This window comes from Lepidochelys kempii, chromosome 7 (assembly GCF_965140265.1).
Source record: "Lepidochelys kempii isolate rLepKem1 chromosome 7, rLepKem1.hap2, whole genome shotgun sequence".
NCBI classification, from domain to species: domain Eukaryota; kingdom Metazoa; phylum Chordata; order Testudines; family Cheloniidae; genus Lepidochelys; species Lepidochelys kempii.
In genome coordinates this window covers 18,922,224-18,945,246 of record NC_133262.1, presented here as the reverse complement: position 1 = coordinate 18,945,246, position 23,023 = coordinate 18,922,224, and the positions used below count along the sequence as shown (strand labels likewise).

Sequence of the window (23,023 nt, the reverse complement as noted above, 5' to 3'; positions counted from 1 at the left end):
TAGGATGTCAGTCATTGTCTGGGTTGAGAGCATTATGAAGAACCTTTTATCATTAGGCGTGATCATATGAAGAGATGACTGGACTCAGCAATATGCAGAGGTGTTTTTAAAAAGTGTATGAAACGAACAATGGTGGGGAAAGACCATGTGGTGTACAATGAACTCCAAAAGAAGGGAGGGGAAGAGTACTGGTATTTTACTAAGGCTAATACTTCTCCTTCCTGATCTGTTTTCAGGTCACTTTATGGAAGGAATCAGTAGACGGACTGTGGGTGTGCATCAGCGATGTCAATAAGGGCCAAGGAGCAGTGTCTGCTATTACAGAGGGTCAGCAGAACGAACAATGACAGATGGATTTAATAGCACACTAGTTGCAATGCAAGGAGATTAATCACTTAACATGATTTATATGACCCTTCTAGATATGAAAATCTGATGAACATCCTGTAACCGTTAATGGTAAAAGCTACAAACGCAGTATTGATCATCAGCCTTAATGTCAGTTTTCTGAAATTGAAGATGAACTGTAGAGCAAAATATTGTGCCCTATGCAGTTCCTTTCTGATGTGTAATCAGAACCTCCCTTCCTCTACATGATCAGGGTCTGACTTGTTCTTTTTGCTGGAGGACTTTGGTTAACTCAACTGAGGACATCACAGATAAGTACTGAAACTTGAGCTGTGGCTCTCCTGGTGGAAAGGCTCTGACCAAGGCTCAACATCCCCTTCTTCAGAAGAGGGCTCGGAGAGCTTTCAGCTTGAGCTGTGCTCTCCCCACTCAAGTACCCTAAAGACTTGCCAGAGTCCTTCACCAAAAAAGAATCCGATCCTGATACCTAGTGAAAACAACTTGAGGGTAAGACGAAGGACCACACAGAGACTACCTTCATATGGAAAGGAGCAGTGAAGTGTACAAAGGTATTATTGCTTTACAATTTGTCTTTACATTTGGTTGAAAGTTCTTATTTAAAAATTTCCCAAATCTTCAAAGCTATTAATTTTAAACTATTTCTTTTTTAGACACTTTTGTGTACTGTACCTCAGGTGTTTTTTGGTTTCAATAAAAATGGAATAAAGTTCTATTGGTTACAACCCTGGTGTTCTGTGCTAACTGAGAAATAATATGTAGCTCTCATAATCAGCAAATCTCAAAGCTCTTTACAAAGGAAGTCAGTATTATTATCCCCATTTTACAAATTGGGAAACAGAGGCACAAGTTGGGGAAGTGACCTGCCCCAGGTCACCCAGCAGGCCAGTGGCAGAACCAGGACTAGAACCCAGCTCTCCTCAGTTGCAGTGCTCTTTTTGACTAGGCCACCCAGCCTTTTGTTTGCAGTGGTTTTACCATGAGTGTCTATCCAGTGTCCAGTTAGCCATTCCCCACTACTGTTCCTTTCTTTTGCAAAAAAACCCCTCAGATTTGTGACCAGCATTAACATCAGGTGGCTGCTGGAGACCCTTCCTGATGTGCCCAAGGGCATATGCTGTACTGCCCTTAATAACTGGGGGACTGTGGCAGCTCTGATAAAGCCTTGAGCAAGGAACTAGAATAAAACTTGTTCTCTTGGCATGCTCTAGTGCAGCTATCAGCATTGGGTATCTCGCCCTACTAGTATTATCTTCTCTGGTCTTCACTTGATGTAATGTGGGTCATCAGGGGAGAAAGCACTAAGAAGAAAACTCAACAACTAAAGCTTGCTCACCTGGCTTTGGTTAAAACCCTAACCCTTTGCTGGAGTGAAGTATATCACACAAGTTTCATTATGGATATTTTCAGATGAAAAAGTTGAGAGCAGTTTTCATACCCTTTCTCCATCACCAAGAGGTGCTGCGCTAGGTCTTTGAGCTGTATTTCTGTTTATAGCGGCCCTCCTTTCTTTACTACTTCCCAATTGCACTGAAAAGACATGGCAGAGAGAGACACTGCACATTTACATAGCTGCGCTGGGGTGTGTAACATTCCTTTTTATGTTTAGCTGCACTGTTGGCATATACAAAGAGAAGAAGCCGAGTTATCTAAGATCAATATTTGCTGGAACATGAGAGATAAAGCCTTTTTAGAAACAGTATAGCAAAGGAGTATTTCCATTTTTAAACTAACACTGACTTATACCCAAAGCTGATGGGAGTGATATTTTTCCTGTACATGATTTTAAAATACCTTCTTCCTTTTTATGTTGTCTGGTTCTCTGCAAAAACACATGCACTCAGTGTCTGTGCTTCACTCCTCAGGTGTTCAAATGGATTTGTTTTTTAGGAAGCAAACCTTTTTATCCCATAGCCATCACTCCATGGCTTTAGATCCTCTACCATCAATCTTTCCCCGCTAGGATTCTCACCTGCTTATTACAAAAGTATTTTAACCTCTCTACCCAAGCCCCTCACCTAATTAGTAAGTTATTCAGGACCCTTGCCATGGACCATGGCTCCTTACCCAATTAGAAGTGAAAATGTACTGGACTATAAAGCTACCCATTGCAAAGTCTCAAACTATTATTTGTGCTGTGGCTGCCACACACAACCTTCATAGCCCTGAATTATCCAAAGCAGAGAGTTTGGCAGAAGAAGTTCCTAAGATCCCACAGGTACAAGCACAGAATGAAAGACCCCACAGGGCACCTCTGATTTTCCAACACCAGGTTTAGAAATGAAAACAAGTTTGCCTTGGTTAATCTTACCATTAGGGGACTTAACAGGCAAGGTGCTTTCTGAGGGAGCTGCTAGGGTCCAGACTGTTTATAGTTTTAAAGGTCACTAGATCTTGAATTGCAAGTACAGGCATTATGTCCCCAACTCAAAGTGTTTAAGACTGTGGTTAAACTTATGAATTGTAGATAAAATTAAGTACCTTTAAGTACTTTGCTTGAATTGGAATTTATGGACCAGATCTTCAAAGGTATTTAGGCACTTAACTCCTATTCCTAAATGCCTTTGAAAATCTGGGACTATATGCCAGGGGTGACCAAATTTACTGACCCTCAAGCCACATGTGCTAACCTTCACAAGTTCAAAAGCTGCAAGACATGTACAACCTGCCCTGCAGGGCAGTGCCTACTGGGGTGTAGGACTTCACTCTGACATTTCCCAGTGGAGCTAAAACCCTGAGACACCCCACCCCCCCATATCTGCAAGACAGAAGCCCTTAGCCCCACCATTCTGTTGCAGGCCAGAAGCCCCAAGCTCCCCTGCCAGTCTGGTAGATGGAGAATTGAGGGCATGGGGTAGGGGGGCCCTTAGCAAGCCACACTTTAACTATGAAAGAGCTGCATGTGGCTCATGAGGTGTGGTTTGGCCACACCTGCTATATACTAACAGCTTCTTATCACATCATCTTTAAAAATACACAATTATGTATAGGTGGGTCCAGTTAGAGATGATCAAAAAATGAGGTTTTGTCAAATGTATTTTTTCCTAAGACAAATGTCATTTGATAAAGTTTATCTATGGAAGACTTCACAACAAAATAAAAAATCCAGCACATGAAAATCAAAATGTTTGAACACAAATAAATGAAATTAAAAATTAAATTATTTTTTTACACTTTTTTCCTGAGGAAGAAGGGGAGGGGAAAAAACTGGTAGTGAGGTGGAAACCTCTCAATCTCCCACCTTCCCCCTCCTGTGGCAGAATGTGAAAAGGACACATTAAAATGAGTTTTGTGACCTTTATTTGTGAAAGTTTGTTTTTGTTTTATATTAAAACCATTACCCATCTTACATATTTTTTGCTGGTGAATTAATTAATGGGGTGATTATTACAAGCAAAACCTAAGTACCTGAGAGAAGTTTTTTAATCAGTCTGTTTAAACTTTTTAGGTTTTAGCCCTATTTAACTCCAGCTTCTGACAAAACACTTGTGAGAAAAGGTCTCCTGGCTTCTCACAGTCAGAGGTTTAGAGACACCCTGAGCATGAGATTGCATCCCTGCCCATCTTGGATAATAGCCCCTGATGGACCAATCCTCTATGAACTTTTCTAGTTCACAGAACCCTGTTTGGAACCCTGTTATTCTTTTAGCCACCACAACATCCCATGACAATGAGTTCCACAGATGGAGCATTGTGTGAGAAAGTATTTCCTCATGTTTGTATTAAACCTGTTGCCTATTAATTTCATCAGGTGACCCCTAGTTTTTGTATTCTGGGAAGGATAAACAGTTCTATTTTTCCATACCATTCATGATTTTACCAACCTCTACAATATTCCCCCTTACTCATCTCTTTTCTAAGCAGAGCAGCCCTAATCTTTTCACTCTCTCTTCATAGGGAAGCCATTCCATATCCCTGATCATCTTTGTTCCCTTTCTCTGAACCTTTTCCAGTTTCAGTATATCTTTTGTGAACGGGAGCGACCAGAACTGGACACAGTATTGAAGGTGTGGGGACACCATGGATTTACAGTGGCATGATGATATTTTCTGCCTTATTTTCTATCCCTTTCCTCATAGTTCCTAACATTGTTAGTGTTTTTGTCCATGGCTGTGCATTTAGTTCAAGTTTTCAGAGAATGATCCACTGTGACTCCAAGATCCCTTTCTTGAGTAGTAACAGCTAAATTAGAACTTGTCATTGGGGAAAAATAATTCCTACTTTATACAATGTATATTACTTTGCATTTATCAATGTTGAATTTCACAATTCATGTCATTGCCCAGTCAGTTTTGTGATATTGCCATGTAACTTTGGCATCAGCTTTGGAACTAACTATCTTGAATAATTTAGCAGCTGCAATTTTGTCACTTCATTGTTCATACCCTTTTCCAGCTTGTTAATGAATACGTAGAACCGCAATGGTCCCAGCAAAGATGCTGTTTCCATTGTGAAAATTGACTATTTAATCCTACCCTTTATTTCCTGTTTTTAAGTAGTTACTGAACCATGAGAGGACCTCCTGTTATCCCACGACTACTTGGTTTCCTTAAGAGCCTTTGGTAAGGGACCTTGTCAAAGGCTTTCTGAAAACCCACCACGGATCAGAATAGTAGTCCAGCTAGTCTAATATCCCATCTCTGGCAGCAGCCAGAATCCTCCAGAAGGCATCTGGGGAATAATCTACCCCCTACACAGGATTCACCTTGATTGCTAGAGGTTAGAGACTGGCTTAAGGTCTGAAGCATGAGATTTACCATCACTTTCAAATTTTTGTCACTAATTATGACAACTCTGTCTATTCTTTATCCCTATAAATATCCAATCCCTTTATCAAATTTAATTAAATTCTGGACCATAATGACTTCCAATGTCAGAGTTCCAGATTAAACAAACATTATTTGAAAAAGTATTTCCTTTTATTGATTTGGAATATCCCACCTTTAAATTTAATTGAATGTCCTCTAGTTCTTGTGTTAGGAGATAGAGCTACAGTTCTAGCTCTGTAGTCTCTACACCATGTGCTTTTATCATATCCCATGTTTCTCCTGAAGAAAGGAGATGAAATCAGTCTTTTCAATTTCTCTTCATGTGAGAGGTTTTACCAGGCCTTGGATTACTATTATTCCTCCTCTCTAAATCCCGTTCCAGTTTTGAAAAAGTAAAAGACACACCCTCCCACCCCAGCTATCGAGGGCTGAAAGCTGCTTCAAGTTTGACCCCTCCAGCAAAACAAAGCAAGGCAACATTTGATAAGGTAGAACACAGCTAAAGACCACCAGCAGGGAATTTTAAAACAAAACATACAGCTCTCAATTTCATTTTCCATTATAGGTCACAAACATAGCTTCTTTATATCTTAAGATACACTCCATTGAACTATACCAGTCCAAATATGCATAAAAGTATTCTTAGGATAATAAAACACTATTTAATCTTTAGGTAAATGGAAAAGTCTTTAAATTAGGCTCTTTTCTTTAAAGAGTCACTACCATATCCCACAGAAAATCTAATGCAGCAACAGATCTATGCATTATTTTCACTTTCTGTTGATTTTGTCACAATGACATGAAAAGAGCGGTTTCCAAGGAATTCCAAATACATGTTGGATTGCATTTGAAAAGGTGTTTTATCACAAAACAAATACTCCAGGCACTATATAAATGCTTAACAGCAGCAGCCATATGATGAACAAGAAATCTCAGGTAGGTAACCTTTGAGACTGCCTTTTTTGTTTTCCTACACACTTCCTCTCCTTCAGTTTTATATTTTTCTACTTGTGGAGGGAAATAAGGTAAGTTTCATACAATTTTATTTCTTATTAAAGTAATAAACTCACCTATAAAAGCAGGATCTCTGTAAGACGACCAACTACCTCATATACATGTACCTTTAGTAAACATTACAAATTTATCTGAAATCAGTTTATGAAAAATTGCAGGTTGAATCTGGACTCAAGGAAATAAAAGTGTCAATAAAAAGCATACTAAGTTGTCCTATCTTTATTAAGTTTTCAGGTTTGATACAGTCTATGCCCAAAGTCACTCATGTTTCTCAGAAGCACTATGCTGGGAATTCTCCTTATCTGCATTCTCTGGACAGAGACTATTATGGCTGGATCTAGTTTTTTAAGCCCTGAATATCAAAACACACAGGTAAAATTTAGGTATATTTTACTCTTCTTCCCTCTTCTTTCAAAACTACTTCTTGAGACAAAATATTTTTTATAATACTCAGAAAAATCTATCAAAATACTGCCTCAACTTAAGAAGGTACAAGTTCTGCCAAAGGAAAGGTTTATCCCAATTCCCAGATGAATAACAAACCAATAGGGCTGCATCCACAGTAGGAAAATTATACAATTCTGCAGTGGTGGCAACAAAGGGGGATGTTGTAGCGTAGACAAGACTTTGATGACTTTACCACTGTTGTCTGCTTACAGCAAGGTAAGAAAACAGCGTAGACAAAAAAACCCTGTCTACGCTACAGCTCCCACCTAATGGAGCTGCCCATATGGTGGATTACGGATTCTAATTTTTCTGCTGTAGACAAGGCCTAATTGTTTGTCTATGGATAGAGTATTTACACTGTGTTTTGGTTACTTTCCAGCAACGAAAGGATCCAAAAAAGCATACAACAAAGTTAAACCGCCGAGCTGCAGAAGGACTTTTGGATGCAGATGCAAGGCAGATAGAAGGAGACAATGAAATAGAAATTAAGGTTTGTATTTTACACTCAGTTTTTAAGAGGGTTAGTTTTGCATATGACCACATAATAAAAAATGAATAGATTGTGATACACAAACGTGGTACAAATCAAAACTACACTGATATCTGATTTGAGAAGCAGTTAGAAAAAGCACTTGAAAATGGTAACCATAGCTAATCTTAAAAAAAATCTAAAGCAGTTTAAAAATTTATTGCAACTGGTCAAACTGCAACCTCCTACTGAAGATTTACTTCCATTTCAAGATACATGTACAATGAAATTTCACTTTGTAGACTTTCTTCAGTAGTCTCACATTTTGCTGTATTTTGTTTACAATAGCTATACACAGGGTAATTGCTGTTTCTCATGTGTATAGTTATTTCAACCACAAGTCAAGTGGGTGCTTAGCAGGAACATGTTTTCCTCGTTTTCACAGACCTCAGCTAACACTGTTCCCATGAATGTAATCAGTCTGCAAAGTCTGTTCACCCAATAGCAGAAAAGAATGGAACTCTCTTTAAGGAAACTGTTAAACTGAGCTCTTCTGGTTTGGTGTTTTCATTAGCTTAATGTTCCCTTTGAAATTGGTGTCAAGATAACAGAAGACCAGTACCAGGAGTATGGACAAGTGCTGGAGAAGATCCTAGAGGACATTCTTGCAGAGGACACTTTAGGTACTTCTCCCTCCCACATCCCAACTCCTCTGTGCGGGACTGGTGGGTGGAGAAGAGTGTTCCAAGAACTTTTGCTGGAAGTAAAGGGTATTGTATAACTTAATATATAAAACATTGGGCCAAGATTTCAAGAGCCACTTTGGGTGTTCAACGTGACACTCTGTAAAGGGACCTGATTTTCAGATTGGGCAAATAGGATCCCTCATTGTTTTATTTGGGAATCCAAAAATAGAAGCAACTAACATCACAGATTACTTCTGAAAATCTCAGGTTTTTTTATGCCTCCCACAAGCCAACATCTTCATCTCTCTGGCAGTGAAAGAGACCAAAACCAGGGTGGATAAAAATCAATGATTTTTTTAAAGATCATTTTTAAAAAAAATATTTAAATAGGTTTTTTCCTCAAAAAGCATTTTATCAAAAAAATGCAATCTAAAGATAGTATTAATTAAGATCCATTATAGCTCAAAGATCTCTCATCATGGAATAGCGATTATAAATTCTAATTCTATAGTATGAGAATATATTCACGTAACGTTTAAGAGTTTTGTAAATGAGTTCCAACAGTTCATGGATTAGGGACCCAATCTTATGCGGTTTCACAGGCTTCTGTATAGATTTAAGTTAATCTTTCTATCTACCCACTGGAACTCAGTATCTTCTAGACTGAGCACTATTATAGATGTTTAGTTTTCCAGTTCTCAAACTGCGGATTTGTGTCTCCAGAGAACAAGCTTAACACTAAAAAATGTTTTAAAATAAATATAGAGGTGAGAAATAACAGACTTCAACTTTGTCACTCTGCAAATTTGTGTACAGAGAGTCAATCCCTTACCTCTCTCTAAAAGTGAAAAGTTTCAAAAAGTTCAATGAATAGAAGATTGTTGGGGGTGGAATAGATCTGGGCAAGGAGAAGAAGTCTAGAGATAAATGTGAGAAGCGAGGGACATATGCTTGTTTTGTTAAAATATGGTATATTCACTGTTGAAGAAAAAAATCCAGAATACTTAACGTTGTTGTTTTAGTTAAATAAAACAATTTAAATGTCTGTCTGGTTATGTTCTCCTAAAACAGCATGGCAAGAAAATCCTCCAAATATTAATGATTAACCTGTTGAATTGGAGATATTTATGAATTAATTGGGAGGTGAACTATCTGCTTCAATTACCTTTGGTAATTGAAATAATCAAACAACCATTCATTTTCTGATATAGCTGTAAAACTAATCTGAAAAGTTTTCCAAATAAATCACTGTTTAAAAATGTATAGTGTGTACCTTCTAAAAATGAAACCTACATCTATCTCTGAGTTGTGAAGAATCTGTATTAAGGTTATAACAACCAGGAAGAATGCACTTTTATGTATAAAACCCATGATTAAATAGAGTCTTCCTGACTAGTGATTTAAATCAAATTCACCCTGACCAAAACTATGCATTAGCAATGGAAAAGCAAACAAAACTCATTTTAATTGTCACAGATACTATTTTGCTGTCTCTCCATTCCACCACATCAAGACCAAGTGTGTCTTATCCTCACCTTCAAGGCCCTGGTGCTTCTCTCTGCTCTTTTATTGTGTTGGCCCTTCACCCTCTCCACTCTGCTAGCAATGCCAATTTTGATAGTCTGATTGTCCATTCCCGTTAAAGATTTCTTTATGCTTTTTACTGCGTCTCCTTAAGCTTGAACAGATGGATCTGCAAGGCCACTTATTCTGTCTTCTTTCAAATCCCTTCTCAAGCCTCACGTTTTCCAGGGGCAGGTCTTCACTACCCACTGGATAGGCAGGTAGTGATCGATCTATTGGGGATCGATTTATCATGTCTTGTCTAGATGCAATAAATCGATCCCTGAACGTGCTCCCCGTCAACTCCGGAACTCCAGCTTGCGAGAGGCGGAAGCGGAGTCGATGGGGGAGCGGCAGCACTCGACTCGCCGCCATCCTCACAGCCAGGTAAGTCGACCTAGGTAAGCAGACTTCAGCTACGCTATTTGCGTAGCTGAAGTTGCGTATCTTAGGTCGACCGCCCTCTCCCCCGCAGTGTAGACCAGGGCCAAGTCTCTTCAGAGAAGTCAGCCACTATAATTATGTAATAGCAGCAAGTATACATAGAACTGTGTATAGGTCTTCCTCTCCCTCACTTTTCACATGCTGCTTAGTAACACATACAATAAACTTTTCTGACAGGGATTACATCAACAGGACTTTGATCTTGGTTCGGCTTCTGGGAACTACTCTAATATAAATATTAAAAACTAATGGAAAAATTAACACGAGTTACATACCCAGCAAAACAGACAGAGGACAAATAGATACATAGATTTTTGGTTACCTTTTATTCAATACTCAAGAGTACATTCACCTGCAAAAACCCAGAACACCTAATTTGGTCTGTTAAATGAGTAATCAGAGATTTCACCCAATAAAAAAAACAGATGTTATGCATTTCACTCTAATATGATAATATCCTGTTAGAAAGATCTGTATTCTTGTATGTCTGTCAACATCGATTGTTTTGTTTAAACTTTATATGGCAAGGATGTCTAAACCTGTTAATACTACTTAAATAATTCAACAGTAAAAACAAAAAAAAGTAAAAATTAAAATCTCTACCCTCTTCCCTTTCAGAAACCCAAAACTGGCACGAGTTGAAACGTGAAGATGTTACAAACTGATTAGAGTACAACAAAATTCTGCTCATTGGCTTGGATTGCTTTAAATCTTGCTTTACATTGTGCAATGGATGATAATAGCATGTGTTAAAAGACAAATGCATAAAGCTGAACATTTTGCAGTTTTAAAAAGGACATTTTGTTGTGTAACAGGTCTTTGGATGAGGTTGCAAGTAGTATAGATATGGTAGACAGATAGCTGCAAGCAAGGTCAATCACACTGAAGTCTAAATGGTTTTCTTACCTTTCAAAACTATGCGCCTGAAGCTACCTGTTCTGAAAGTGAGGATAAACTGTGTTAGTCTACCATATGCTTCTTGCAGCAGAAAATAAAGCTACTGTTGAAACCGCAGTCATTTGTTTATGGATACTATATACATGTGGCACGAGATGGAAGTTTCAGTCTCCATTATACACCTATGTATATGATAAAGGGATGTGCATATGAAGTTATCTTTTAAGAGCCTAGTTAATTACACAAGTCATATGTTGACATCCATTACAAAGGGCCCTATCCTGCATCCCCTGAAGTAAATGAGAATTCTGCAGTTAATTTCAATAGACACAATATTGTCTCCTTAGTGGTCCTAAAGAGGAAGGGGAGCAGCAAATTATACCCTTTACAACATGAAAGCTTTTAAACTGTTGCTTTGTCAAAAAGATTAGTAAATTCACAAGTGGCAGTTATCCATGAGGGGGGCTGTGGTATAGCCAAACCTACTGAGACATACACTTGTGGTGGAAATACTGGTCAACTTCACATTCAAGTATTTCAGTCTGTTGATTTAAGACAGGCTATGTGCACTTACAATAATATTTGGAGTAATACTGTTAGAAAATTATGTATTTAACAACCTGTGTACAGAACATGAGGCCACAACACCTGCTTGATACTAGCATACACATGTGGCCAATGTACAAAGTGGAAAGGCGTAACTGAACACCTTCACAGTGTCATTTATTAGTTTGGAGGGGTTGCCCGATTATTAGAATGGAACTCTTCCATTTATCAATCTAGATTTCACAGATAACTAAAATCAATCTACAAAAACTTAGCATAGTTCTGTATAAACCGAACAACAATTTAACAGCATCTCTTTCTCAGAGATCTTTATTTACAAATAAGCTTTAAAAAAGTTTCAACTGTAGTTTCAAGGTACATTAAAAGTAACCTATATTACAGAAAAATTAAGTCATTGTCATTTGTCAAATTGCCCTCTGAAAGCAGTTAAACTGGCCTGAAGTAGTTTAAAATTAGACTTACTTTTACAAAAAGCTTATTTTGAGAAGTATATTCACCAAAGTGCTTTGCATTTCTGTCACACAGGCATTTTTCTTCACGATAACACAGTTGGGTCACAACCCCATAGAAGAACCTTCAGGATGGATTTTCACATTCAATTGCATACTACAGGATCTATCAAAAGTGGGATCAGTGGGCTTCTATGTTCATACTCCACTTTGGTTCTCTTAAAACCTCACTGTAGCCAAAAAACACTCATGTCTTTTTGAGGCTATTCAACACTCTGGTAATTTTAACATTTTGCTGAAAAAATTTAAAAGCTTATTTGGCACCTACATGCTGTTTACTTTATCCAAAGAAAGGCACTTGTACACAAACAACACTTAACAATTTTGGGTATGTTTTCATTCTGTGGCATGAGGAAGTCTGTGCACAGTTATGCATCAAATTCTCTGCTCTGATACATACTCTTTTCTGTATAGCCTCAGCAATTAGGTGCTTTAAGAAGCCAAGATCATTGCTCACCTTTTGGGCTCTAAGCTCGAGTAATCTATATCTGCTCAATAATTATAGGCTGTTCACTCTTGAACAGGCTAATACAAATAAAGCTGAATAAAATCCCATAATATTTACCACAGCAGATTCTCTTTGTCTCCACAAGAAAAACCATTTACCCAACAAAGACATCAACACCCTTTCTTGTGGTACGTCACAAGGAGACAATGGACTAGTAGAGAATGAAAAGGAGATGCAAAGGGATATAGATTAAAAGGGAATGTGTAACACTTTTGGGAGGAGTAGGGATGGCAAGTCATGAGCACTTAATACTAACCATCATCTCCAAGTTGGATTGCAGCATAACATTTTGGGGCCACAGAAGACATAATATACTTGAAGGGTTTGTCACCATTTCACAGTAGCTTTCCTGACCTCGCTCTTCTCACATTTGCTAGCACCATCCTATAGATTGTACATGTGGTTGGTGTTCTGCCTTAGAACAGCCAAGGTACGGGAGAGTGGCAGGTCCTTCAGACGGGCAATCTCTCTCACTGTGTGCAGGGCTAATCCTGGGTGAGAATACTGGCATATGCTTTTGGGAACCTGCACAAACATTAATGAAAGGGAAAAGTTAAGAATGGTGTAGGTCACTTCCTCCTGTCTGCAATATACAGAACCAGTCAAGAGTTATCACTTCAAGCCTCTAAATATGATCACTGACATTTTTCAGAAAGTGTCTTTCAACAATAATACTATTTGATGTTCCCAGTGTTTCTTCCATCCCAGAGCTCTTTATAAGGGCAGCAGCCAGCAAACAAACTGCACAACGGGAGAAGGAAACTATTGGCCAGAGACATTGGAGTAAATCTCTCTCCATTCATGCAAAGCAGAAAGGACCTCTGTTTTTCCAAGTCCTGTATGTAGAGAATTAAGTATGTTGACTACAGATGAACAAAGGGATGAGTTGGCCCAGCTAAGATCTGAACCTGTGGTTCTAAACAGTCTATAATTTCAAATCTGAGGCTTAGATCACTGCTACTTTGTAAAGGGAACACCTTACCAGACATATTAGAACTTGCTTCCAGATCCACATGCTTTGAATATTTGAAGCAGAAAACAGACCTACAAATGCAATATTCTAATCCAGGGGTCGGCAACCTTTGGCACACGGCCCATCAGGGTAATCTGCTGGAGGCCACGAGACATTTTGTTTACGTTGACCGTCCACAGGCACGACCGCCCGCACTCCCAGTGGCCGCAGTTTGCCATTCCCAGCCAATGGGAGTTTCAGGCAGCAGCAGCCAGCACGTCCCTTGTTGTTTCCTGCAGCTCCCATTGGCCGGGAATGGCAAACCGCGGCCACTGGGAGCTGTGGGGAGCCATGCCTGCAGATGGTCAATGTAAACAAAACGTCTCGCGGCCTGCCAGCGGATTACCCTGATGGGCCGCATGCCCAAGGGTGCCAACCCATTCTAATCCATTCCTTCTTGCAGATGTCCTATCACACTTCTGACAATGCAACATTAACACCATGGGCAGAAAAGAATGTTTTGAGCATTTCTAGAAACATACTTACCTGCCTAGGAAGGAAATAGGGAGCATCTGTTTCTACAATTATTCTGTTCAAAGGAATTTTTCTTATAGTCTCTCTGGCTTCAAAGGCAGATGAGTAAGTCAGCAGTGCAGTGAATCCCACAGAAAGGTTTGGGAAATGCTCTAGCAATGGCTCAATGACATCGTAACTACCAGTAAAACAATGCCTAAGGGTAAACAGAAAACTTTGGTCATTCTCCAAGGTAACAGTTTTGCAAATTTCTAATAGGAGACAGACTCAGGGATAAGAATTCAAGGATTCAGTTTTCTTGGATTAGCCCAATCCTGTCTAATGTTTCAGTATTTAATGGGGATTGACTCAAAATTGAAGGGGTCAGGAAGGGTGGGATTATTGTAGAAAAGACAGGGAAAAGACTGCACGGATTGGGGCAAGCCGCACAGCAGTCAAAGCAACGAACAGGAGCTAGATGATACTTAACATGGTTGCTGCCACCAGGTAGAATTCTTCAACAATTTAGAATAAAAACATCAGTTAAGATTGTTCATTTAGTTCTGTGTAGCGCGCAATGCGTTCCTACAGATCATGCATCAGCTGGGAACTTCCAATCACATTAAAATGCAATTTAGATATTCCCAGCATTACAATTCTGGTTTCATTCATGATTTTAGAGGTTTGACCTCTTATTAAAAAAAACAAAAAAGTTTTAACAGAAGAGAAGTCTGATCTATTTAAATAAATTACTTGTTTCTGAAGACCTTTTATTTAACTAACAGTAGTAACACTTAAAATTACTAGAACCAACAGAGATTAGAGAAAATGGTTTTGTTTCCCCTGGATTTAGCTACACTGTGTGTAAATACAAGTTTGGGTATAATCAGTTCAATGGTTTCCCCTTTATAGTCAGTTTCCTCTTTTTGTGTAGATCTCTTACATAGTAGTAAGGGGAGGAAACAGATTTTAAAATTAAAAAAAGGATAGGAAAGTGTGATTGTAAGAGTCACAAGTTGGCAGGTAGATTCAGGGAGAGGTGCGAGGTGCAACAGCCAACAGTACTTTTACCTCCATTTTCAAACTGACAATGCCCGTTCCAGACACTAAATGTCCCCTTCAGAATGAGTCAAATTCATAGCTTCAGAACACAACACAGTTATATCAGAACAACTTCTGCTGCATCACTTCCTGTCAATTCCTAAGGCATCCTCAGAATTCTTTTAAGAAGCCATGAAACATTACTGCTGCAGTAAAGCTTCCATAATTTTAAGCACTGACGATCCAGCTACCTCCCTATTTCTTTTTCAATTAAAGCATCACCTGGTCTGAACAGTTCCATATATCTCCTGGTTTGTTATTTTACTAATGTAGGTATAATTTCTGATTTAATTATAGGATATCCAGCAATGAATGATAGAATTTAATTTAGCAAATACAGCTACCTGTGTATCTTGTAGTCTTTAGGCACAAACTTTTTCATGATCCCCAGCAGATCATCATCAGCCTCTCTGCAGTGTATTACCAAGGGTTTCCTTAAGGACACAGCCAGTTGCAGTTGCTTTTCAAATACCTGAATAAAATGTAAAAAAAAAAAAAGAGCACTACCTTAATTTCCACTAGAATTGTTCTAAAAACAAAGGGAATACAATGGGGTGATAGTAAGGGGTGGAAAAATCTATCCCCTAATTTATGCTGATTTCCTGTAAATCCATTCACGTTTTCAGAGGAATTGTTACAAAAGACACCCAGGCACTATGGTGATCGGTGCACTAGCTTTCTACACCAATAAATGTATTCATTTCAGTTTTAGTTACTTGGATCAAACTATCACACACCTATAAGTTTATAAAGTCATATTTTGAAGCACCTTCCAAAATGTGAATAGATATTTTTATTTAACAAATGAGAAAACTGAAGGTGCAGATTTTTCCAAAGTTAAAAAGGAAGTCTGTGACAAAGCTGGAAATGGAGTGGAGTTCTCCTTCCTTTCAGTGTTGTCCATGATGCTTCCCTACAATACTGTATGGTACTTTTGGCCAGCTATCCAGGTATTTGTATTATGCTCATCACTACCATATCAGGATTCTCGCATTCTAAATATACATTTCAGAGGCTGCAAGAAAAAATAACTAGAATACACATTTAATATGCTTTGTAACTTGCCAACATCTCATTTATCCAATATGTCTCCAATTCAAATTTGGAAAACTGTTAGGAGGGAAGACCATAAGAGTATTTGATGAATGATTTATACATCTTCATCTGAAAAGGTCCAATTCACATATCACCCTGAGGGTTCTCTTCTATCCCAAAATGAATATAAAGGTTGTAGAAAGCTAAAGTATGTTGTATACAGAGAAAAGAAAAAAAAAGTTTAGAATCCATAGGTAAACCTGAAAGAAAAGTTCCAATTAGTACCATACAATTAGAAGCTCAGCTCCTTACCTCATGTTGCTTGGAGATATCAGTAGAGCATTTATAAGAGTAGTCTAGACCCATCTCTCCAAATGCAATAGCTTTCGGGTGCCTCAGTGCCTGTAAGAGATTTCTTTCATGGAGGTCTGTGTAGTAACGTGCAAAATGTGGATGACAGCCAAATGCTCCCCAAACCATTTCTTCTTTTAACAAATCCTCCCACAAGAAGTCCTTTAGGGTCCGAGGATCACAGAAGTCAGCTATACAGCCTTGAAATTCTTTGGGAAAGGAGCTATTGTAAACTTTTCTAAACTTTGCAAACGTGCCTCTGAAAGACATCTTGGAATATAGCATGTCCAGGTGGCAATGGGTATCTATGAAACCCTCCTGTAAATGTTTAGGGAGTTCAATAGTTGCTTCCTGCTTTACATATTCAGAAGTAAAAGAATCAGACATCCGTGCTCTAGAGATAATGGGAGCATATGATTCTGCTTCCTTGCTAGACAATTTGCTTTTCTCCTCAGAGATCAGGGAAGACTCAAAAGAATGTGATCTCCAATATTCACCTTCAATTGCAGACTCTAGATCTTTTGATGTATTGGAAGGAGTGCTTGCTGCAAATTCTACAGAAATATCACAAAGATGACTGCTACTTGAGCCACCTAAATAAGAAGTATCCTCACCGGGGTTTGAAAATGAATGATTAGGTGGTTTTGGACTACTTGTCCAGCACTTTGCAAAGTCACCCCATGGGTGACTGTACAGATGAGCAGGGTACGTTACGTAATCAGTTATAACCGGTGAAGTCTCCAAAATAACTGACCTATTGTGATGTGGAACTGAATCCTCCTGGGAGAACCTAGCTAAAGATTCTACATCATCCACATCAGACCAATCACTTCCCACGGAGGGCTCCTTTTCCAGCGTATCTCGCTCTTTGAACTGCAAGTCAAATGGAAACAACATATACAACCGAAACAATCTTAACTTTGTGAACAGTAAATTGTAGGAGTGTCAGAGTTAGATGTTCCACTTTGTAGCCTATTATTTACCAAAACCTGAGCTGTTCCAGTAAGCACATGAAAACCTCAGACTGAACAAATATACAGGGTTGCTGTCTGAACAAAAGAATTACTGACATGAGACTAAGGCCTTGTCTACACTTAAAAGCTTTACTGCTTTAACTATGCCCATATAGTTAAGTAGCAAAACCCCCTTAATGTGGACCCAATTATACTGGTATAGCTTATTTTTGTTTGGCAAATGAAATAAACTTTACTAATATAACTGTGTCTACACTGGAGGCTTTACCAGCATAATGTCAATTATATAAAAAAACCCAACAGTCACACTCCCAACTGACAATTATCCTGGTAAAACTTTTTAACTATAGAGCAGGCCTAAAAGGAATCCTTCAGATGTCAAGCTCAGAATATGCGGTAAGGCAAGAAAAACTGCTAAGAGAGGGGCTAGTAAGTGGAAGGGCAGAGATCTGTACTAACTGTAGCTCACAGACATCAGAGCTGTAAAAGATTAGGTCACCTGGACAGGATGAACAAGCTACTGTAGGATTGTTCCATACAGAACATTACACCTTAAATTTGACCTAGGTGAAATTGTCACTCTTTTCTCAGGCAATCCAGGATGACCTAACAGATCACCTCCATCTCTAACGTCTATGATTTGGTTTCTTTTATAAAGAAGGAAAGACTGGAAGGAGAATCTGATTGGAATACAGAATTGTGTGGTAACCACAAAGAAAAGTGCATTGCTTCAGATGTATGCAACAAGTGCCTATCCTATTCTCTAGATCGGGGTAGTCTGTTTTTTTTTGTCAAGGTCCAAATTTCATGGTCAAGGTATAGTTAAAGCCTGGACTCCAGAGAAACATTTTTCACACTGCAAGTGCCCCTGTTCAACAAGCACAAACAATGCTGTGTAATATATACAGTGCTTATTGCAGGGGTAGTCAATAGGCAGACCGCATGCCAAATACAGACCGCCAGAGGTTTTTCAGTGGATCATGAAATTCTGGGGGATCCATGGGCAGTTACTGCAGGGGAGAGGAGGCCTAGTGCAGGTAGAGTGACTGGCCATGTGCTGGCAGGCTTGGGGGAGCTGGCGCCCAGGACTGACGGGTAACTCAGGGTTGCAGGTGTCCCCCAACCTTCCCTAAATGGAGCCCTCGCAGGTGCCTGGGGCTGGTAGTGGGAGTCCCAGTGCACCTGGCAGGGGCTCGATTGGCTGGGGGGAGAGGGGAGAATGGGACACCTACACCTCCCCTAGTTATGAGTCAGCCCCATGCACCAGCTCCCCCAAGCCCACCAGCATGCAGCCAGTCACTAGACCCCCGCCCGTTGCACTAACTGCCCCCAGCCCCAGAGTTTCGTGGTCTGGACAAAAGCCTCTGGTGGTCTGGATTTGGCATGCGGTCCGCCTATTGACTACCCCTGCAGTAAGCACTGTGTATATTAACCCACCTCCACAGAAGTCTCACTAATAAAAACCCTCGGACCCTCAGCCTACTACCCCTTCAAATGCCTAAGACAGAAAGTGAGCCTCAAAGTTCCTTAAAAGGTTAATAACCCAGGTTTTAGCAGAAAAGTGGATTCCAAAGTCTCTCCCCATCACAGAAAGCTCTACGTTAAGAGTTCAGAAGTGACTACAAGAAACAACATTTCATTCTAATTTACTGTAGTCAAAATATACAAAAACAGTAGTTAGCTCTTATATAGTGCTTTTTCATCACTAGATCTCAAATGTTTTACAAAGGAGGCAAGTATCATTATCCCAATTTTACAGATGAGGAAATGGAGGCTCAGAGAGGTAAAGTGATTTGCTAGAAATCACCCAAATCTGGCACTAGCCAGCTGGGATTAGAAATGAAGTCTTCTGAGTCCCAGTCCAGTGTTCTATCCACGAGGCAACACTGATTCCCAGTCAGAAAAAGAATGTATCAAATCTCATTCTTCTCTGATTTCTGCAGAGATCCATCTCATATGGCATGTATAATAAGTATCCCTTATGCACCCTATAGAACAAAGCAAAGGATGCTAAATCTGATTTATATTAGAGTAATCATGCACAGGAACACATTTTGATTGTATCCTTAAATATTTTTTGAAGGGAAGGGGTACAGTAGTGCCTAGAAACCCTAGGGAAGATTTTCAACCATAGCCTCTGAAGAATCCACAAATAAGGGTTAATAAATTATGAATATATTACTTCTTTATTTAAGTTAATTAGCTCTTATTTTAAGGGACTGAACACAAAGATAAAGGGCAATAATATTCATCTGCAGCTACAACAGGACTTACATCTTCAGAGGTGATATCATAAGTTAGGAAAGATATAATGCTATAAAACTAACATTGCATAGACAAGGATGTGTTGCTTTTTACAGTCATTTTGGGATTATTATCCAAGAGTGAAACAAGACATGCATTGCTACCACCATTTTATGTTCTAGTTTGCATTAATGTTTACAGCTGCTGTATTTCAGGGTTTAGCTATACTGAATCCCATTTTCTTAAACTAAAGTAGTGATACTAAAATGCTTCACATTAAGACTTTGTTTGTACAATTGACAGTGATATATTCTACACATTAAAAAATGGATCCTTCAAAATTAGCAGCTGGTATTTAGTGTTCCTAAATGCATATTCTTTATATGTAGGGGAAAATGGAGAGCGGCCATTGAATTCTACTCAAATGACATCAACATCTAGTAGAGAAATCTATGAGATTTTTCCCCAATACTGGGCACGTGCTTTGTGTTTTGAGTGTTTCCAATTTGGTCAGAAATACAAAGAACTTTGATTTGTTCATTTAAAGTTTTAACTAGTAAAATTCCAAATATTTTTTGATATGTCCTATTCAAGAAACACTACTTCATGGCCTCACACACACTTACCTCATAATCTTCTTCTGAACTCGAATTGTGTTCATCCACAAATACAAGCTTTGGAGAGGGTCCTGCAATATTTGGCCTTTGGTAATCCACATACTGTTCTTTGGAGTTACTCTGTCCAGTGCTAACTGAACTAGCACAAGCATTGTTTTCATCTACTGAAGTTTTCTGTCTGTCTGAACGTAGCTGACGTCGCTGATCTTCATGCCTTGAAACTGCACAGATACTTCTTGAGTTGCCATCTGATTTGCAAGGTTCTTTACTATGACAGAGCCTTTGATCTTGATCTCCACTTGATGTAGATGCCTCCTTTCTGACCTTTTTCCCTAATGATTTCCCAAAAGCATCCTGGAGAGCTCTAAGGTATATTACTGTGGATCCCTGATCCTTCATTCTCTTCTTCCTATGATCCACAGTCTGTTCTTCTGAGACACCTTTACCTTCAGTCCTTAGTGTGAGGTTACAGCCTGCACCATCCTTGGATTTATAAGACCATATAAAAAAGGAAACAGCATTATGTAGGTGCGCATAAGTAGTAAACATTTTACTAATCAGAAAGCATGTATGCTTTGTTGTGGGTGGGGAGAGTAGAAGGGTAAGAATTCCTCTCAAGCAGAGAGGACAGAGATGGGCAGCCTAAAAAATTTTACAGCACTACACACAAAGACTTAAAAGTCTCAGCATGTGCCGGAGGTATGGCCACATCTCTTATGTTACGAATGTGCTAACTTTTCCTTAACACTTACAAAAAAAGTGGCCAGAATCTGCTTTTTTCTGCAAAGTAAATGCCACCCTTAGGCTTCTGGAAAGCTGCCAATACAGCCACAATTTGAGAAAATATGGAAACCTTGTAGTAGGGGATCATTTCTCACCATTGGGAGCTGCTAATATTCTCTGCATTGTTGCAGAGGACTACACTCTTATCCCTTGTAAGAAAACAACCGTGTCTCCAGCGCCTCCTGTCCTTACAGTAGCGCCACAGAAGGTGTCTTTAGACTAGTCAGAACAAGACAGGCCATATTAGGATACTGTTTGGAACAGCTTGGTCCCATTCCAAGTAGGAAAAATGCTCTCCCCACTCAAAACCAGCCACAGGAGTCTTTGCCTATTAAAAGACTAAACTTTTCAAATAATATTAAAAGAGAATCAGGCATGCTGCAACCTAAATTATATTTAGGATTTGCACAGCTAGACCAACTCTTTGGCCTAGACTTTGCTAATATAAAAACAAACCCAGTATATTAAGCTTCAGAAGCCAGTCTCTGTAAAAATGGAACAAAACATATTAACGAAAATAAATGATATAATTTTGCTTCTTGAGGGCAAATGAAGGTCTAAAAGATTTTAACAAAGGAGTTTACTGCTTTAGAAAGACACAATCTGAATTATTTTTCCTGAAATTCTCTACAGAGAACTAAATAATTAATTCAGTTATAATACTAAAAAGATATAAAGTAACTGAAACCCGATAGAGAACCAAAATGATTTTTATTTAGGCCATTTAAAACCCTAGGATTTTGTTTGGCTTTGTTAAGCCTTTGCATTCAATATAGGAGTTAAGAAACAGCTGGAAAAGAGCTGTTAAAGATTTGACATCCTAACCCTACAGCTAAAGGTTGAGAAAGCTCCTAATGTACTTCTCCGGAGCTTCCACTTTTGCTGTAAGAGACAGGAAGACAAGATTTGAAAGGACTTCCAGGGGAAGGTATTGAAAAGTTTACACAGTTCTAAATTAACTAATGGAAAACAAGTGAAAGTTGTACAAAATGAATGAATGAATAATGAAAGGTAACAAGAAAATAAATTAGGCACTCTGATTAATCCATTTTACAATACAAAGGAACAAGGACAGTGAAAGTGAGTTTACCTTACAAATAAAACTTTATGCCTTGTGTACATGAACTTTTAAACAATGTAACTCACTGCCACAAGATATCACTGAGGCCAAGAATTTAGTAGGAGCAGGACTAAACATCAATATGGGTAATCAAAACATGTAGGTTTCAGAGTAACAGCCGTGTTAGTCTGTATTCGCAAAAAGAAAAGGAGTACTTGTGGCACCTTAGAGACTAACCAATTTATTTGAGCATAAGCTTTCGTGAGCTGCATCCGATGCAGCGAGCTGTAGCTCACAGAAGCTTATGCTCAAATAAATTGGTTAGTCTCTAAGGTGCCACAAGTACTCTTTTTCTTTTTGCAAAACATGTAGCTACATTAAAGAAAAAAACACACATGGCTAGAAAATCTTCATGCTTCAAGGCACAAATAACCACTAACTAGGGTTAAACTAGAAACTTCACTGATGGACAAGATACAACAGTATTAAGGGTTTCTTGCACCTTTCTTTGTGCATCTAGTACCAGCCACAGTTGGAGACAGGCTGCCAAATTAAATTAGCCACTTCTATGATTTTGTATGGCAATTACTATGCTCCTGATATTTCCAAGGTAAAACAGGATAAAAATCTTCCTCCCCCACCCTCCTATCTTGCCAAAACAAACCAACTTTTTGGACTTTTTTTTAATACATCAAGAAGAAACAGATAGCACAAACCTATTTTCTCCCTTTGCAGGTTACCTTAAAACCACACAGACACATTTTTACTAGGGCTTTGTACAAGAGGCCATAAAAGTTAAGCCAGTTTTCTAAAACTTGCCTGTGCAACAGGATGAACCTTTTTCCCTGTTTACTGAGCTTTGTTTCAGAGCAAAATCAGAGAGGAGTCCTTGTAGCACCTTAGAGATTAATTATTTGAGCATAAGCTTTTGTGGGTTAATTTTAACCCACGAAAGTTTATGCGCTAATAAATTTGTTAGTCTCTAACGGGTCACAAGGTCTCCTCGTTGTTTTTGCTGATACAGACTAACACGACGACCACTCTGAAACCGGCTTCAGAGCACTACATTAAAACGACACACACTTTTACTGGCAAACAATTATAGCAAAACACTACATAAGACAAGTGAAGACTCTTGTCCTGTGATGCCAGCC

General features: G+C 38.9%; 3 protein-coding genes across 7 annotated transcripts in view; 2 read left to right on the top strand and 1 right to left on the bottom strand.

Moving 5' to 3' along the window:
• The window catches only part of SEC13 (SEC13 homolog, nuclear pore and COPII coat complex component), a 12,254-nt gene extending 11,163 nt beyond the window's left edge, over positions 1–1,091 (top strand). The window contains exon 10 of the mRNA XM_073351236.1: positions 237–1,091. Coding sequence (XP_073207337.1) covers positions 237–347 — 111 coding nt within the window. The 3' untranslated portion in view covers positions 348–1,091. The remainder of the gene's footprint in view (positions 1–236) is intronic.
• GHRL (ghrelin and obestatin prepropeptide) lies at positions 839–10,552 on the top strand. Of its 3 annotated transcripts, none has more exons than XM_073351240.1 (5): positions 839–917; positions 6,377–6,521; positions 6,976–7,086; positions 7,670–7,748; positions 10,377–10,552. In XM_073351240.1, exons 2-5 carry the CDS (start codon positions 6,414–6,416, stop codon positions 10,421–10,423), a joined length of 345 nt encoding a protein of 114 aa, XP_073207341.1. In that variant the 5' UTR covers positions 839–917; positions 6,377–6,413; the 3' UTR covers positions 10,424–10,552. The 3 variants fall into 3 exon arrangements, with proteins under 3 accessions (XP_073207341.1, XP_073207338.1, XP_073207340.1); XM_073351237.1 differs by having other exon boundaries at positions 7,640–7,748; XM_073351239.1 differs by having other exon boundaries at positions 891–917; positions 6,384–6,521; positions 7,640–7,748.
• The window catches only part of TATDN2 (TatD DNase domain containing 2), a 14,054-nt gene continuing 1,092 nt past the window's right edge, over positions 10,062–23,023 (bottom strand). The window contains exons 2-7 of one of the 3 annotated variants that reach the window (XR_012159776.1): positions 20,036–20,509; positions 16,153–17,064; positions 15,150–15,277; positions 13,738–13,921; positions 12,496–12,764; positions 10,062–10,696 (exon numbers count right to left, since the gene is read on the bottom strand). Coding sequence is in view for 1 of the 3 variants with exons in the window: in XM_073351233.1 (XP_073207334.1) it covers positions 12,624–12,764; positions 13,738–13,921; positions 15,150–15,277; positions 16,153–17,064; positions 20,036–20,509 (1,839 nt within the window). In the remaining 2 variants the exon portion in view is untranslated. Of the gene's footprint in view, positions 12,765–13,737; positions 13,922–15,149; positions 15,278–15,870; positions 16,044–16,152; positions 17,065–20,035; positions 20,510–23,023 lie in introns of those variants that run through there. The other 2 variants (XM_073351233.1, XR_012159777.1) reach the window with 2 other exon arrangements.

Bases quoted from the DNA above. Each gene is read 5' to 3' on its own strand.
- GHRL (XM_073351237.1), top strand. From the start codon at position 6,414: ATGTTTCTCAGAAGCACTATGCTGGGAATTCTCCTTATCTGCATTCTC. The intron at 6,522-6,975 runs GTAAAATTTAGG...GTTACTTTCCAG, and splicing joins CTGAATATCAAAACACACAG to CAACGAAAGGATCCAAAAAA. The intron at 7,087-7,639 runs GTTTGTATTTTA...TGTTTTCATTAG, and splicing joins ACAATGAAATAGAAATTAAG to CTTAATGTTCCCTTTGAAAT.